The sequence below is a fragment of the Erpetoichthys calabaricus genome, chromosome 2, assembly GCF_900747795.2.
Source record: "Erpetoichthys calabaricus chromosome 2, fErpCal1.3, whole genome shotgun sequence".
Taxonomy (NCBI): domain Eukaryota; kingdom Metazoa; phylum Chordata; class Cladistia; order Polypteriformes; family Polypteridae; genus Erpetoichthys; species Erpetoichthys calabaricus.
The window spans coordinates 33,320,657-33,339,353 of NC_041395.2; the positions used below are offsets into that span (position 1 = coordinate 33,320,657).

General features: G+C 38.1%; 1 gene segment (V, D, J or C); it reads right to left on the reverse strand.

Annotated features, from left to right (window-relative positions):
* Nucleotides 1–236: 236 nt before the first annotated feature.
* The window catches only part of LOC114645107 (immunoglobulin heavy variable 3-30-like), a 36,595-nt gene continuing 18,134 nt past the window's right edge, over nt 237–18,697 (reverse strand). Inside the window, 1 exon segment of the V gene segment in view lies at nt 237–523. Coding sequence covers nt 237–523 — 287 coding nt within the window.

Here is an 18,697-nt window from a genome sequence, read left to right on the forward strand (position 1 = left end):
GTATTTTTTATTTTTTATTTTTCACTGTTTTTCACTGCCTAAGTATTCCTTTTGTTTGTGTGCTGGAGATGCAACCCCATCTGGTCTGGAGATTTTATTTTCATTTTCATAGCTGCAGTCTAACTGTTAACTATATTAATACTAATAAACAAAAATAATTACTCAGTTTCTGGGAAGGACAAGAACTACATCCTTCTCTTGACTTTAACAAAATGTATTGATTTCACTTGATTTTTTTAATTAAAATTTTGTATGAGCGATATCAAGAAGTTCCTCATTGTGGGTGTAGTGCAGTAATATGTGGCTGTGTCTTTAGTTTTGAGGCTGCTCATATCCAAATACAGAGCCTGTTTAGAATTGTCTCTAGAGATTGTAAATCTTCCTTTAATGCTGCTGGCATACTCTGTAGCACTGCTGTCATATTTAATGTAAGCCAGCCATTCAAGTCCTTTTCCAGGCTCTTGTCGAATCCAGTTTAAGTTATAAGCAGCAATGGTTCTTCCAGAACTGTCCTGCCCTGTACCTTGACAGATCAGTCGCAGAGACTCTCCGAGATTTTTGACTTCACTGCTTTTTTGGAACAGGACAATATCCGATTGAACACCTGAAAAACAAAAGAGAATTAGAAAGATGCCATGCAATCTAAAGCAAAAGTACAGGTTATTTGAAAACAGATTAAAGAGCAAAGCAAAAATACAAATGAATCTTGACTTACATGACAATATGGTCATAAACATGAAAATATATAAAGTCTCCATGGCCATTACGTGTGTGAGGAAGGAAAATGCTGAGTGTACTGTAGGAGTGAGCTGACGGAATTTATATGATAAAAACTAAATCACTTTATTTGCATATTGGATACCTCAGATATGAGGGGAATATTTAAGAACTGAGAATCCACACAAGAAAAGGAAAGATACTTACAAATAATAATTCCCTGTTTTTAACTTTTTTAATGAAACTAGCTAATTTAAACATATATACTGTATATATAATTGTATTTCTTGTGGACTGTCAAAGTATTTATAAATATTAATTTGTTACACTGCTTATATACCAGAGAAAAACATCAATAATGGATATAAATATTTAGCATATGTTGGAAGTTATTATAGTTAACGAAAACTAAAATCAAAACTGAAATAAAATTATTAACAAAACCGAAATGAAAAACTAAAACTAAATGAAACTATTAAATTAGCTGGAAAGACTAACTGAAATAAAATAATAATTTACTAAAATATTTTTAATTTTCATTTTTGAATGAATATTCTTGCCATTAGTCTTTAACCCTTGTAAGTTTAAACTCTAAAACAGAAAGTCATCCACCACGAGCCTCCCGCACATATTCATCCAGTGAACGGCGGCTGTTCACACAGCATTTGCGGTGACAGAGCGAGCTGAATGCGGGCGTGCAAAGCGTGTGAAATAGAAAGCGATTTACGTGCTGCCTTTCTTTGTACTTGTTTTATATCAAGATGTAATTCAAACGACTGAATCAGAATGTGATGGTCAACAAAACGTTTACCATATGGACAGAAAAATCATGAGTGAGTAACGTTTCAGCTTATTTCTCAGGTGACTGCTTTTTGTTGACAGCAATTCACCTGTCACTTCGCACAGGAGAAATCATTTTTACTTTCTCATATACTAAGTATAGAGAAAGTATAGTAATCATGAAAAAATTCAACCTCGATATTTTGATGAATCTTGACATTACAGACCTCCCAGAGTCCAAAAATACAGTTTTTTGGAATTGTGTGTGCGTGTATGTGTGTGTAAACATGATAACTCAAAAACGCATGATGGATGGATGAAATTCGGCATGTAGTTGTTACACCACAATTGTAGATCTGTATTAACTTTTGGGCCAAATCCATCACCCAGAAGAAGTACTTTACCTGAACACATACTCGATTTTTAAAATTTTTTTTATTCAGGCAGAGTCCGATTTATTCAACTTTACTCTTATAACAATTGTTCAATATCATATTTATTTGATTTGTTGTTGATGGTTCTTTAATGTACATAATATAAAAATATAATCATTGTCTTGTAGTTTACTCCTCAAATATCCATCCCCATATCTGAGTATACAAGAAAGTCGAGGGGAGACTACTGCCGGTTTTTGAAAATAAAATGGCACTGATCGAGAGACTGACAAGGTCATCATACAAGATCAGCATATTGTTGCTAACCAATCACTTTTGCTTTAAAAACATTGTTTAACAATGAAGTGATACAAACAAAGGTAGGTAGGCGAAGAGAGTCTGCCAAGTGATGAAAAACTAAACATACTAATGGGTTTTTGTATTTATTCCTTTATCTTTTTAGTTCATATTCAAAACTTAAAATACCTGATATTGTGAAAGTAATCCATTAGCAGAATTATATTTTGTCTCTTTTTTTTCAATGTTTTTCTCTCTCTCTCAAAATAGATAGTTGAAGTATCATATTCGTTTTGTTCTTAACTTCAGCCTTATCATACATGTTGCATACCAGGGATTTTTCCTGCTTTACATCCAAACCCGCTTGGGTAGGCTTCAAGTTTCCTGCGATCCTGCTCTGGATAAACAGGTTTAGATAATGTATATATTGTTCTTAATCTGAGATGCTGTCTCTGTTGTTTCATGCCTGTCCATATCCCCTATTACCTGCTCTTGCTCTGCTCATTATGGGTTTACTGTCCTTTATGTTGGGCTATTCAAGTCTCACCACCCCTAACCTTGACACTACATGCTTGTTTTTCTTTGTTTCCCTCAATACAGCTAGGTGGGGTCTGCACACTGATTCAAGTCTAAGAACCCTGTTCTTCCTAATCCCCCATGATTTTCATGAGAAAATATTTAAAAAATTATAAAATTGTGTAAAATTGTTCATATTCAGTATCTAGTTTTGATTATGCTTGTTTTTATCAAACCAGTAAACCATCTAGTGTAGTAAGCTTCCACTAATATTAAACTCATATACAAATCTGTTAAGTGTACAGTTTTGTCTGATTGTGACACAAAATTAAACTCTATAGGAGCTCCATGCCATAATTACTAAAACTAAAACTGAAACTAATAGATATAAAATAAAATAGAAATGTCTTTGTGAAATAAAAACTAAACTAAAACTAAAAATACATGATGAAGGAAAACTAAACGAAATTTCCAAGTAAGGTCAGAAAAAATATAGAAATAAAAACTAATATAAAAAGGCAAAACTATAATAACCTTGGTTGGAAGAATTGATTTTTTTTTTTTTTTTAGTAGAAACACAAGTTTTTAAATATACTAAATTCACGTGTCTTTATTTATTTGCTTTGGCTATGTTAAACTGCAGGAATAGTTGGGTTTAGGAGAAATGTCCACAATAGATAGATTCCTCATTACTCTTTTTGTGTTTTTTGTGAAGAAAACATTTATTTACATTTTTATTATTATCTGTAGAATTACCTTTGTTAGCCATTCTCAGTGATATTTTTTCCATTTGACTCCAAGACTATATTCTCTACTCATGTGGCAGCTCTGCCTGTTAAAATGTACTAATGGTACATTAGACAGGACTGCAACACATACTGCAAGTGACTGAATGAGATATGTAATCAGTAGGACAATGCAGAAAGCTGAAGCAGGGGAGACACCTCAGGGGTCCACATTTTATTACAGTACATTATTGATACTTACAGTGGACATTACAATATTAGTTTAAATATAGGAGTCACAAATTTTTCTAGTGATCTTCATCATTTATTTTGTATTTTCTGAATTGAACGGCACCAACAAATGTCTTACAGGACTGACAAATTGGCCCTTTGAGCTAGTGAGCTCTTAAAAAGTCACTATTGAAATAAAGTTTAATTGACTCACCAACGTGGGATCAGTTCAGAGTGTCCAGTGAACCTAATGTGTGTGTTTTTAGAATCTGATAGAATGAGACATCCCACACATAGTGAATGTGCATGTGTTTCACAAAAAGTGGTGAAGCCAGGAATTGAGCCCAGATCCCTGGACAATGCAATACATTAACACTGACCAGATACATCTAAAACGTCTACCTTACTACAATTCTGTGTTTTTATATTTAACAGAACATGACCTACAGTATAAGCAAAAATGAAAAGCAGAAGTAAAACCAAACCTGAATAAAAAAATCAAATAACTTGCACCAACTAAGTTACAATGCATCCGGAAAGTATTCACAGTGCATCACTTTTTCCACATTTTGTTATGTTACAGCCTTATTCCAAAATGGATTAAATTCGTTTTTTTCCTCAGAATTCTACACCCAACACCCCATAATGACAACGTGAAAAAAGTTTACTTGAGGTTTTTGCAAATTTATTAAAAATAAAAAAATTGAGAAAGCACATGTACATAAGTATTCACAGCCTTTGCCGTGAAGCTCGAAATTGAGCTCAGGTGCATCCTGTTTCCCCTGATCATCCTTGAGATGTTTCTGCAGCTTAATTGGAGTCCACCTGTGGTAAATTCAGTTGATTGGACATGATTTGGAAAGGCACACACCTGTCTATATAAGGTCCCACAGTTGACAGTTCATGTCAAAGCACAAACCAAGCATGAAGTCAAAGGAATTGTCTGTAGACCTCAAAGACGGGATTGTCTCGAGGCACAAATCTGGGGAAGGTTACAGAAAAATTTGTGCTGCTTTGAAGGTCCCAATGAGCACAGTGGCCCCCATCATCCATAAGTGGAAGAAGTTTGAAACCACCAGGACTCTTCCTAGAGCTGGCCGGCCATCTAAACTGAGCGATCGGGGGAGAAGGGCCTTAGTCAGGGAGGTGACCAAGAACCCAATGGTCGTGCTGTCAGAGCTCCAGAGGTCCTCTGTGGAGAGAGGAGAACCTTCCAGAAGGACAACCATCTCTGCAGCAATCCACCAATCAGGCCTGTATGGTAGAGTGGCCAGACAGAAGCCACTCCTTAGTAAAAGGCACATGGCAGCCCACCTGGAGTTTACCAAAAGGTACCTGAAGGACTCTCAGGCCATGAGAAAGAAAATTCTCTGGTCTGATGAGACAAAGATTGAACTCTTTGGTGTGAATGCCAGGCATCATGTTTGGAGGAAACCTGGCACCATCCCTACAGTGAAGCATGGTGGTGGCAGCATCATGCTGTGGGGATGTTTTTCAGCGGCAGGAACTGGGAGACTAGTCAGGATAAAGGGAAAGATGACTGCAGCAATGTACAGAGACATCCTGGATGAAAACCTGCTCCAAAGCGCTCTTGACCTCAGACTGGGGCGACGGTTCATCTTTCAGCAGGACAACGACCCTAAACACACAGCCAAGATATCAAAGGAGTGGCTTCAGGACAACTTCAGTGGCCCAGCCAGAGCCCAGACTTGAATGCGATTGAACATCTCTGGAGAGATCTTAAAATGGCTATGCACCGACGCTTCCCATTCAACCTGATGGAGCTTGAGATGTGCTGCAAAGAGGAATGGGCAAAACTGGCCAAGGATAGGTGTGCCAAGCTTGTGGCATCATATTCAAAAAGACTTGAGGCTGTAATTGCTGCCAAAGGTGCATCGACGAAGTATTGAGCAAAGGCTGTGAATACTTATGTACATGTGATTTCTCAGTTTTTTTTATTTTTAATAAATTTGCAAAAACCTCAAGTAAACTTTTTTCACGTTGTCATTATGGGGTGTTGTGTGTAGAATTCTGAGGAAAAAAATGAATTTAATCCATTTTGGAATAAGGCTGTAACATAACAAAAGGTGGAAAAAGTGATGCGCTGTGAATACTTTCTGGATGCACTGTAAACTCTGACATTTTCATCTGGTGGTATGAATTTCCTTCTTGCCCATTACAATTATTTAATTTTATTTCCATAAAAGAAGAAACTTCTTATTCTTCAAATCTAGCCACCTTGTCAGTAAGTTGTGTTTCATTTTTCTATTTGTAGTGATTTGATCAATCACATCAGACATACCATACTGAAGACAGATGGTCCCCCCTAAAACATGGTGCCATCTCCTAGCACTCCAACAAGTACTGTTTTACCCATGCAATTGAAGTGGGTCCACACAAGACAAGATAAGCTACTAAATTAGTATGCAACTCCATGTCCCAAAAGCTATTAGGGCCCCATAATCTTGTACACGTCATCACTCTTTGGAGAGTCAGGACCCCTTCTGAAAGCTAATACCTTTTTCAAAATAATTGTACCTGTTGGAAGATGCTCTGAAAACCCACTGTAACCTAACATGGCAACACCAGTCCCTCAGGGAAAGTTCTGTCTTTGTTTATGGATTATGGTGGGCTGCTATTCCTCTTCTTAAGACTCTTTGAAATTCCTCTGAGGATCACATTCATCTGACAGCCACTCCTGAGAGAAAAATGGATCCAACTGCTTGAGGTATGTTAACTGAGAAATGAATATAAGAGGAAAGGAATTATATAAGCATCATTCTGCAAGAATAGAGTGAACAAATATATACTCTGTATTTACGTTACACTAATAACAACTTCTCATGCTGTATTATCTGCACTTTACAATCTTTTTGCATTTCTCTGACGCTATTATTTATAGCCGAAGCTCCAGCTCTGCTTCTTACCAAGGACTGAAGACAACAATTTTCCCATGAGACTTCAACTGAGATTTTTTTTTCTTTGGTTCCTATTTACTTGTTAGTTTGCTGGGTACTTGTTAGTCCTCTAACACATGTAATTGCATTCTATTATTATTGCAATTTTTTAATACAACTCATTGTTACTAAAATCTACAATGAATATCTGATAACTGACTTTTTAATTAAGTAATTAAAAAATCTGACCTCTCCAACTTTCAAACCACTTAAGTAACCCCCAAATTGACCTGAATGTTACTATTGGCTATTTTCTTGTTTTTAATCACCAAAGATGAATGCACCACTATTTCCAGAGCAGGAACATCTAAAAAAAAAAGAACATATTGATACTTAAAATTCACATTTTGACTACTTGTACCAAAAACAGTGCAACACACTTCTGACAGTTGAAACACAGCAGATTGTGTTATATTATCCTTTATCTGAAGTTCATAAATCAAACAAGCTATGAAAATTATAATTATATATTCAGTTTAAAAAGTACCAAAATGTATGCAATGCATTCTTGTTTAAATATTAAATATAAAATATATATTAAATATACCTTTTAAGAAAAACAATAAAAATCATGTCTGTCTGTAAAAATATGTATATGTTTATCAAATTCTGTGTAACTCTAGTGGTAAGTTGTCAAGATCCACGGATCACATCCTTTCAGGACCATTAATGCAATATTTGTAAAAGGATCTACATTTTGGTGTTCAAGTAGCCAGCACAATTAGTACTGGTTAGTTAACTTGAGTGTAGAATTGTGTGTTATAATTATTTTTCAACAAATAAAGATCAGGTAGTGCTAACTCATACCTACATTATTAGAAGTTTAACATCTGCCCAGTAAATAGTAAAGTAAATATAAAAAAGTAATGAAGTTTTCTTAGTCAATCCATCAAGTACATCTTGGCGATTTAAACGCAGTAAAACTTTTCACTTTGTATTCCATGTGTTCTCTACACTACACACTTCATTACTTTTGATGCTGCCGTGTCCAGGAGATTTTATAGAACAGAAGGACTATGTAATCAACAATTAAGTCACAAAGTTAAAACATTCCCATGTAGCCGTGGTACTCTTCACTTTGGCAGTGTTCTTGACACGGTACACCCCTACAGAGCTCCCAGGATACAAACTCAAATGCACACACTGCATGGAGTGCAGAATAGAACTGTCTTAGTGAATCAAGCCTCAACCTCTTGTCCAGGAATCAAGACACAGGAAATGGTGGTTGCTAGCGGGATACAGTAGGCTTTGACGCCAATACAGTGTTGTGACTTTTATTATTTTATTATTATTACCATGCTTATATTAGCTTCACCTGTTTGTTGTCTGGTACAAATCTTGCAGTCGATATTTAACCCATTTCCTATTGTCCAAATGACTTGAAATTTTGCACACTTACTCACTTCTGATGACAATACATGAATCAATAATCAGTTTCACTACTTGATCAATTAATCCATGTAAATTAAGAAATTAAATTTTCATATGAAGAATAGTTCAAGATTTCACCAATAGATGGCGCTAGTAACAGATAGCTGTGTGCATATAAACGTCAAAGGAAGTGTTAAAATATTGATTACAAAATTATATTAAAACAAACCCAAGGCTAAAAAGTTGAAAATAATATATATAAAAAAAATACTTTTTAAAAAACACGCTTATATTACGTTAAAAAGTGTACTAAAAAGTAAAAAATAAGTCTCTCATACATCACTCGTAAAATAAAAGCGTGGGCGCTTTTCACCAATCAACATTCAAAAAAGTGGCCACGCTTTTATTTTTTTTTTTATGAGTGATGTATGAGAGAGTTATTTTTTACTTTTTAGTACACTTTTTAACTTAATACTGTATAAGCGTGGTTTTTAAAAAGTATTTTTTATATACATATTACTAGCAATTTTATATCATCATTGAATTAACTGGTTTTGAATCATCTTTATGACATTATCAAATACCACCAATGGTGCTGTCTCTTGTAATAATACATAGGCCTAAAGCACTGTCTTTGAATCATAGTCCCCCTTCCAAATCACCCCCCACATCAGGCACTACTGTAGATGCTTTCCATTCATCAATTCAATTATTCAACAAGTAATCCAGTTGATTAATGTAGAACTATATATATATTCATGAAATTGCAGTTAGTCAGGAAATGCAAAAAAGTTCATGGTTCCAAACCAGCAATGTGTTACCACAGTTATGGAATTCAGTCATACACAAAAAGAAGAAATTCTCAACTCATGATAGCAAGTGAATTGATAGAGCAATGACAACAACAACATTTATAAAGCACATAAATATTTATTTTCTTGCCTTAACCCATTATATTCAATCATACCTGAGCAACACTGAGTTCTTTGGGTAGCTCTTTTATAAATGGATTGTCTAACAAATGTGTTCTTAAATTTTCTAGTTAAGTAAGAAAAAAGTTTTGAAGTAACACTGATACACTCACTAATCAATGCACTGGTGCTCCTCATATCTTTTTGTAAAACTAAAATACCTGTCAAGCAACCCTTATGTGAAATAGCCATATCTTTTTTACTTGAGGACTGAAAATAAATATGCAAACCTGTCTTATTTTTAAAACTTCATGCTGTAGTTTGGGGTCTTGGTCAATACATAAATCATACCTTGGCAAATCTTCTCTCCTTACTTTGTATTTCATGCATTCTTGATACCACACCCTTCATTACATTTGCCTCCAGAAGTAAGGCCTACATTTTTTTCCTTTTGCCAGATGAGAAGAACTATGTAATCTTTGACTCACAAATTTAAAGCATTACATTGTTAAATGGGTTCTCTTCACTTGGGCAGTGCTCTCAACACAGCACGTGACCACAAGTAGGGCCACCTGATATGCTAATGGGGTCACAAGAAAATATTTAACAATAGAAATATAAAACATTAAAGAATGTATTGAATGTGAAGTAAATGTCAATATTTCAAAGAGCTGGGGTCGTGAAAAAGCTCAGATTTCAAAACAGGGTTACAAATGAAAAAAAGCTTGGGAACCTCTGCATTAGGGCATCCGGACACAAACTCAGGTCCATACACTGTATGGAGTGAGCATGGGAACTATCTTAGTGAGCAGAACCAAAGGAACAGCTTCAGCTCAAGTGACTAAATGGGCTTCAAACTGCAAGGATGCCGCTACTTCTTGGTCAGAAAGACACTTTACAGTACAATTAGTCAATTTTTTGCTTTACTGGTGTAGGACAAATTGGGCAATCCCCATTCTGTTAGGCTTTCAAGGCACTCCAGACCTCTTAAGAAAGCAGATTTAACAGGGATACAGGCACCCAGATGCACAAAACTCTCACTTGCATTCCAGACTTGTACCAGGATCTGCCTGGACTTCATCTGATAACAAAGATGTAAATCAGAGTTGAACTGTCAACTTTTGAGAAGTACCTTTGCAGACCTCTGGAGCCAGAAGGAGTGAAATAGGTCCTGTAATTCAAGGGATGACAACCAAGATGGACAGTAGAACCCCTATTAGAAGATAGTGATATTGTAACTGGAAATGACTTTAATCCCATTAGGAGAAGGTTCAGCCTTCCTTTAAAATTCTATGCACCATCCTGAAGAACCTCTCTCTGTCTCTGGGATATTTGCTGGACACTCATTGAACTCCGAGGAGGTTCTTTCAGGGCACACTCATTGGTATTCCTTTGGGGTGGGTAGGGGTAATATACAAAATGACTTTCTGAAACCTGCTCCACTGTCACTGTCCTACTCCACTGATAGACTGAGAAGATCGTTCCTACCCCAAACTATGTGACTCTTCAATTCCACCCGGGGGAGTAAACATTAACATTATACAAAGATATCAGAATCAGCTTTATTGGCCAAGTATATGTACACATACAAGGAATTGGACTCCGGTTTTACCTAGTATTGTCCCTGATGCTGTGAGATTGACTTAAGTGTTCATGAGAGTGATGGCCTGAGGAAAGAAACTGTTCACATGTCTGGTAGTTTTGGCGTACAGTGCTCTGTAGCACCTACCAGAGGGAAGAAGTTGAAAAAGGTTGTAACCAGGGTGTGATGGGTCTGCAATGATGTTTTCTGCCCGTTTCCTGACTCGAGATCTGTATAAGTCTTGAATGGAGGGCAGATCAACACCAATGATTTTTTCTGCAATCCCGACTGTCCGTTGAAGTCTGTTCCTGTCCTGTTTTGTGGCTGAGCCAAACCAGACTGTGATAGATGAACAGAGAACAGACTGGATTACTGCAGAATAAAATTGGATGAGCAGCTCCTGAGGCTGGTTGAACTTCCTGAGCTGGCGCAGGAAGTACAACCTCTGCTGGGCCTTTTTAACAATTGTGTTTATGATTAGTTCCCACTTTAGGTCCTGGGAAATTGTGGATCCCAGAAACCTAAAGTTTTCCACAGCAGACACAATGCTGTTGAGTAGTGTGAGAGGGGGCAGCACTGGGGGGCTCCTCAGTCCACTGTCATCTCCACAGTTTTAAGCTTGTTCAGCTCCAGGTTGTTTTGACCGCACCAGAAGGCCAGCTGTTCGACCTCTCGTCTGTATATTGTCTGTTTTTTTACCTGCATTATTATCAATCTTTAATTTAATATTGTTTTTTGTATCAGTGGGGTGCTGCTGGAGTATGTGAATTTCCTCTTGGGATTAATAAAGTATCTATCTATCTATCTATCCTGGTCTCTGAAGCCAAAAAAAGTAATGAGCCTAGGAGAGCTACAATAAATCTGCCAAACTACTCTTTGTGAACCTCAGATCCAGAAGCTGCCATCACTTCAAAAGCTTTCAAACTCATGCGTCCAAGGAGTAATGTTTCTCCCTAAGTTGCAGACAGCACTGCAAAGTGCCTAACAGTAGAAGGCAAGCTGAGGAAGCAGCAGCAGAGCACTGACAAGGATCATACAGCAAAGAGAAAGAGTGCACTCCAACTCAAGAAGAATCTTCAACTTGAACTTAGACCAACAACAAAGCAACATCTCCACACAACATCAGACATCAAGATAAGTTAAACTATAAACATCAGACAACAAGATAAAGTAGAACTATAAAAATCAATAAACAGCCAGCCTGTATGTTATACAGTATGATTGTCTGTCAAGTGTGTCCGCATCCAGGCTTATATGTCAACATATCTATTCATTTATCATACTTCTATAATCCTTGTGCTGATCAATTAATGATACTATTCTGTTTCTTAAAACGAGTGTGCCCTAGTTACCTTGATATAAGTCTAAAGACCGGAGACAGCCTGCTACAACAGTGAAAGGTAAGGTAAGGTAAACAAAGTAGGAGCCTTGCCAAATTATTTGATCAATGACCGGTATTGCTGAAGGTAAAACTGATCGTTAATTAACCAAGTTAAACATTTCTTTTTCAAATCCCATCATATTATGGCATCCTCCTGGATGGGCATCTACACTGGTGTCTTCACCTGTTGGTCAGTGTATGCTTCTAAACTGACATTTTTTCATTGTTATTGAAAGTGTGCCACATTAATGTAAGTTTACTGGTTTTGCTTTAAATATGGGCAGAACACTCCTTTATTAGGATCATATGAAACACCTAAATGGTCAGGATGAGCAACACCATACTGAGCTTTGGATATCACAGTTTGCTTTTGTTTCTTTTCAATGCAACAAGCTTGTATTTGGCTTGTAATGGTAGTGTGGTTATGCATTATGTTAGATTCTGTAAGTTGTTTTTCCTCTGTGTTTTGAGTTAATAACTAAGATTTCCTTTAAAACTATGACATCCACAATTATTGATTCATCTTTAATGCAAAATGGAATGCTATCTGAATAATAAAGTTATGTAAAGGGTAGAAAGGATATGTTTTTTAACATTTTAACAAATTCTTTTCTTTTTTTATTTGGAAAGGTGTGGGGAACAGCCCGGACACAGACAGGTAGACATGTTGGTTTCATCACACACACGTTTATTATACATTACTTATTTACAGTTCGTGCATCAACCCAGTGCTGCAGCACCATTCACCCCTTAAGTCCTTGGCCACACAACACAATGCCTTCAGTCTCTGGTCTGCCTCCACTCCTCTCCTCTGAGCCCCGTCCTTCTTCCACCTGACTCTTGGCAATGACTGGAGGGAGGCGGCCCCTTTTATACACCCCGGATGGACTCCAGGTGCATCCTGAGGAGCCTCCGTAGACACATCCCTGTGTGGCGGAAGCTCTGGCTGTGTACCCAGAAGTCCTCCGGGTGTCCCCAATCCTCTTCCCCCCAGCACTTCCGGGTGTGGCGGAAGTGCTGAGGTCCAGGGCTCCCAAGGCATCGGGGTGCCCCCTGGCGGTGGCCCCTACAGGGTAGAGCTTCCATGCTCTGTACCCGTGGCCCCCAAAGCAACCAGGGCTGTCGCCCCCTCGTGTTCTGGAGGAGGCACAAGCCCTCCTCCGGTCCTCCTGGGCATCCCGGGCAGGCATGAACCCCAGCCGGGTGCCACAAAGGAAACATTTTGGTAATGATTCTGTATAGGTCACAGTAAGAACTTCCTTAATGTGCTTGTAGTGCAGTAATATGTGGCTGTGTCTTCAGTTTTGAGGCTATTCATGTCCAAATACCCAGCCTGTTTAGAATTGTCTCTAGAGATTGTAAATCATCCTCGAATGCTGCTTGCATACCTTATATCACTGCTGTCAGGGCTAATGTAAGCCAGCCGTTCAAAACCTTTTCCAGGCTCTTGTCGGAACCGATACAAGGAATAAGCAGTAACAGAGCGTCCAGCACTATCCTGCCCAGAGCCTTGACAGGTCATACACAGAGACTCTCCAGGCTTTTTGACTTCACTACTTTTCTGGCTTAAGACAATATCTGACTGGACACCTATAAAAAACAACAGACGTAATGTGAACTAAAGCCAAAATACAGTGGTGTGAAAAACTATTTGCCCCCTTCCTGATTTCTTATTCTTTTGCATGTTTGTCACACAAAATGTTTCTGATCATCAAACACATTTAACCATTAGTCAAATATAACACAAGTAAACACAAAATGCAGTTTTTCAATGATGGTTTTTATTATTTAGGGAGAAAAAAAAATCCAAACCTACATGGCCCTGTGTGAAAAAGTAATTGCCCCCTTGTTAAAAAATAACCTAACTGTGGTGTATCACACCTGAGTTCAATTTCCGTAGCCACCCCCCAGGCCTGATTACTGCCACACCTGTTTCAATCAAGAAATCACTTAAATAGGAGCTGCCTGACACAGAGAAGTAGACCAAAAGCACCTCAAAAGCTAGACATCATGCCAAGATCCAAAGAAATTCAGGAACAAATGAGAACAGAAGTAATTGAGATCTATCAGTCTGGTAAAGGTTATAAAGCCATTTCTAAAGCTTTGGGACTCCAGCGAACCACAGTGAGAGCCATTATCCACAAATGGCAAAAACATGGAACAGTGGTGAACCTTCCCAGGAGTGGCCGGCCGACCAAAATTACCCCAAGAGCGCAGAGACGACTCATCCGAGAGGTCACAAAAGACCCCAGGACAACGTCTAAAGAACTGCAGGCCTCACTTGCCTCAATTAAGGTCAGTGTTCACGACTCCACCATAAGAAAGAGACTGGGCAAAAACGGCCTGCATGGCAGATTTCCAAGATGCAAACCACTGTTAAGCAAAAAGAACATTAGGGCTCGTCTCAATTTTGCTAAGAAACATCTCAATGATTGCCAAGACATTTGGGAAAATACCTTGTGGACTGATGAGTCAAAAGTTGAACTTTTTGGAAGGCAAATGTCCCGTTACATCTGGCGTAAAAGGAACACAGCATTTCAGAAAAAGAACATCATACCAACAGTAAAATATGGTGGTGGTAGTGTGATGGTCTGGGGTTGTTTTGCTGCTTCAGGACCTGGAAGGCTTGCTGTGATAGATGGAACCATGAATTCTACTGTCTACCAAAAAATCCTGAAGGAGAATGTCCGGCCATCTGTTCGTCAACTCAAGCTGAAGCGATCTTGGGTGCTGCAACAGGACAATGACCCAAAACACACCAGCAAATCCACCTCTGAATGGCTGAAGAAAAACAAAATGAAGACTTTGGAGTGGCCTAGTCAAAGTCCTGACCTGAATCCAATTGAGATGCTATGGCATGACCTTAAAAAGGCGGTTCATGCTAGAAAACCCTCAAATAAAGCTGAATTACAACAATTTTGCAAAGATGAGTGGGCCAAAATTCCTCCAGAGCGCTGTAAAAGACTCATTGCAAGTTATCGCAAACGCTTGATTGCAGTTATTGCTGCTAAGGGTGGCCCAACCAGTTATTAGGTTCAGGGGGCAATTACTTTTTCACACAGGGCCATGTAGGTTTGGATTTTTTTTTCTCCCTAAATAATCAAAACCACCATTTACAAACTGCATTTTGTGTTTACTTGTGTTATATTTGACTAATGCTTAAATGTGTTTGATGATCAGAAACATTTTGTGTGACAAACATGCAAAAGAATAAGAAATCAGGAAGGGGGCAAATAGTTTTTCACACCACTGTATATGAATAAACATTACACATTAAAGTTGAAAAGAAAGTGACTTACATGATAAAATGGTCATAAACAATGAAAATATAGCCTCCATAACTGTTATTGAGAAAGGAAAGAAAACACTAAAAGTACAGTAGGACCAAACTCTCTGGATTTATACAATAAAAATAAAGTCATCTTATTTGCATATTTTCCACATCAGATGTGAAAGGAATATTTAAGCATTGAGAATTCATGTAAGAGAAGATATATGAATGCATTGTTTCAATATATTTTTTACATATTGAATCTTATGCGAGCATATTTTTTCTTATGATGAGTCAACATACATGGAAACGTTAATTTGACACAATGCTTGTATACAAGAGTAAAAAAAAAAACGTAAAAAAATAGAAATTTTGAACACATTTTTGTAATTTGCTTCTTCTTCTTCTTCCTCTTCATCTTTGCCTGCTTCTATTTGGAGTTGGTGATGCTTGATCAATATTCTCCATACAGCTAGGTTCTAAGCTAGGTTCTCTTCCATAGTCAAACTCTTTTACTTCGGATCATATTTTACATTATCCATCCACCTCCATAATTTGTCATTTTTCAGAGGAAAATCTGTATACTAGGGCAGCACAGACACACAGTGGTAGTGCTGCTGGCTTTCAATAAGAAGACCAGGGTTCACATTCTGAGTTCTCCCAGAGTTTGCATGTTCTCTGTGTCTGCATGGGTTTCCCCCCACAATCCAAAGACATGCAGGTTAAGTGGATTGGCGTTTCCTAAATTGTCCCTAGTGCATGGTAGGGATGTGTGTTTGCCCTGGGATGGAATGGTGCCCTTGTCCAGGGTTTGTTCCTGCCTTGTCTCCTATGCTAGCTGGGATAGGCTCCAGCATCCCCCAAGACCCTGTTCAGGATCAAGCAGGTTAGAAAATGATTGACTGAATCTATGTACTGAATATTTACATTCACACAATGCATATATGATTATTTATTTTTTTGCTTGTACAATCTGCAGAAAGGCCCAGGATTTGGGCAAATATCAACAGCAGCTCCAACCTCAGCTACTCTTTTTAGTTTTATTTATGTAAAATAAAGACTAAATTGTGTCTCTTTAGAATTACTGTAAAATAATATTGTCTTCACCTTTACATTACCTTTACATTAAGTGTCATTTCTTTCCATTTCATATCAAAACTACACGCACAGTTCATGTAAGTCTACATGTTAAAATGTACAGAAGAGATCAGAAAAATTTTGAAGTGACAGAATGAGCTAACTAAGAAGCAGGTCAATGGAGTAAGCAGGGGAGATGGCACATTTGTTATACAGGGCTCTGAAAACTGTTGATAAATACACTGAGTGCCTTTCTCTGCATGGAGGCCATAGACCACTAAACACTGTACATACCGTTCTGTTTATTTTTGGAAACGGCTTTGAATCTCAAAATCATGGACAACCAGAACAATGCTGGCAACTGTGAACACAAGGCAGGTACAGTACCAAGTCATGATGGGATGCCAGCTGATCACCGAGCACATATCCATGTCTACTCATACCGGAATAGTTTAACTCAGCCCATCAATGTAACCAGCATGAGTACAGTAATCCCTCGCTATATCGCGCTTCGCCTTTCGCGGCTTCACTCTATCGCGGATTTTATACTGTATGTAAGCATATTTAAATATATATCGCGGATTTTTTGTTGGTTCGTGGATTTCTGCGGACAATGGGTCTTTTAATTTCTGGTACATGCTTCCTCAGTTGGTTTGCCCAGTTGATTTCATACAATGGACGCTATTGGCAGATGGCTGAGAAGCTACCCAACTTACTTTTCTCTCTCTCTCTTGCGCTGACAATCTCTGCTCTTGACAGCAGGGGTGTGAGCAGGGGGGCTGTTCGCACACCTAGACGATACGGACGCTCGTCTAAAAATGCTGAAAGATTATCTTCATGTTGCTCCCTTCTGTGCAGCTGCTTCGTGAAGCGACATGCTGCACGGTGCTTCACATACTTAAAAGCTCGAAGGGCACGTATTGATATTTGATTGTTTGTTTTTCTCTGCCTCTGTCTCTCTCTCTCTTTCTCTGCTCCTGACGATGGAGATGTGAGCTGCCATCTTCAACAGCTTTGTGCCGCGGGTGCTTCGCATACTTAAAAGCCAAACAACCCTATTGATTTGTTTGCTTTTCTCTCTCTTTCTGATATTCTGTGCTCCTGATGCGCACTCCTTTGAAGAGGAAGATATGTTTGCATTCTTTTAATTGTGAGACGGAACTGTCATCTCTGTCTTGTCATGGAGCACAGTTTAAACTTTTGAAAAAGAGACAAATGTTTGTTTGCAGTGTTTGAAAAACGTTCCTGTCTCTCTACAACCTCCTGTGTTTCTGTGCAAATCTGTGACCCAAGCATGACAATATAAAAATAACCATATAAACATATGGTTTCTACTTCGCGGATTTTCACCTTTCGCGGGTGGCTCTGGAACGCAACCCCCGAGATGGAGGAGGGATTACTGTATCGTAAGAAATCCCAAGGAGAACAGGCGAACTCCACATGAGAACAGCATCACTCAACACAGCGCCACCTATGATCAAATACATTCATTACATAAATAATCAAATAATACAAAGAATTTTGTTTGGTGGAGTTCATTTGCTTCATTCAGCTTTATAACAATGACTCAGTTCTTAACTGACATCAGAAAAATATGTAACATAAAACCAATACTGTTATTAATAAAGTAACTGGCAGAGTAAAGTCAACTTAACAATAATAATAAAAAAAAAAAAAAAACATTATTCAGAATGTTAGTTTTTTGTTTTCTTTTCTGAATTAAGTCTTTTAAGGATTTGCTAGCATGGAGTTAAAGCCTATCCCAGCAACATTGGACTCCAGGAAGGAACCCATTCCAGATATGATGGTGCAAATTGTAGTGCAAATGTCCTGTTTTTCATGGAAAAATAATGTCTGATTAACAAACCCACACCAGATGAATTTACAGTTGCCAATCAACCTAAACATTTCTCTGATTGTAAATTGTGAATAAAGTACATAAAAGTAAATTTGTTGTAAAAGCCTACAAAAATCTGAGTGTGCATCTTCTCCGCAGATAGTGTTAAAATAAAGTGAATTTAGGTCACTGAAGGCGGCAACACTGACTACAAGCATTTAACACCCTTCTTTAGGTACATTACAATCTAAATACATTGTTTAATGTTTACTACGCTGTCGTCTACCACACATAGATCAGGGATGAACAAAGGGAGGAAAACAAATACTGAACAAAGTAAACCAAACATTTGCACTGTCCTTCTGAAATTTATATTTTTAAAACAAGTTGACCCTTGGGGTGTGCTTAGCAATTCCAGACTCAAGGCACTGATGCACCATTGCATACATTTTGTTAACCCGGTTTAATCCTGTGCAGGATAGTGGGGGGCTGGAGCCTATCCCAGAAAACATAGGGCAAAGGGTAGGAACAAATGCCCTGGATGGGGCACCGGTCCACCGCACACACACTACGGCCAGTTTAGTGTCTCCAGTCTATTTAACCTGCATGTCTTTGGACTGTGGGAGGAAACACATGCAGACATGAGGAAAATATGCAAAATCCATGCAGG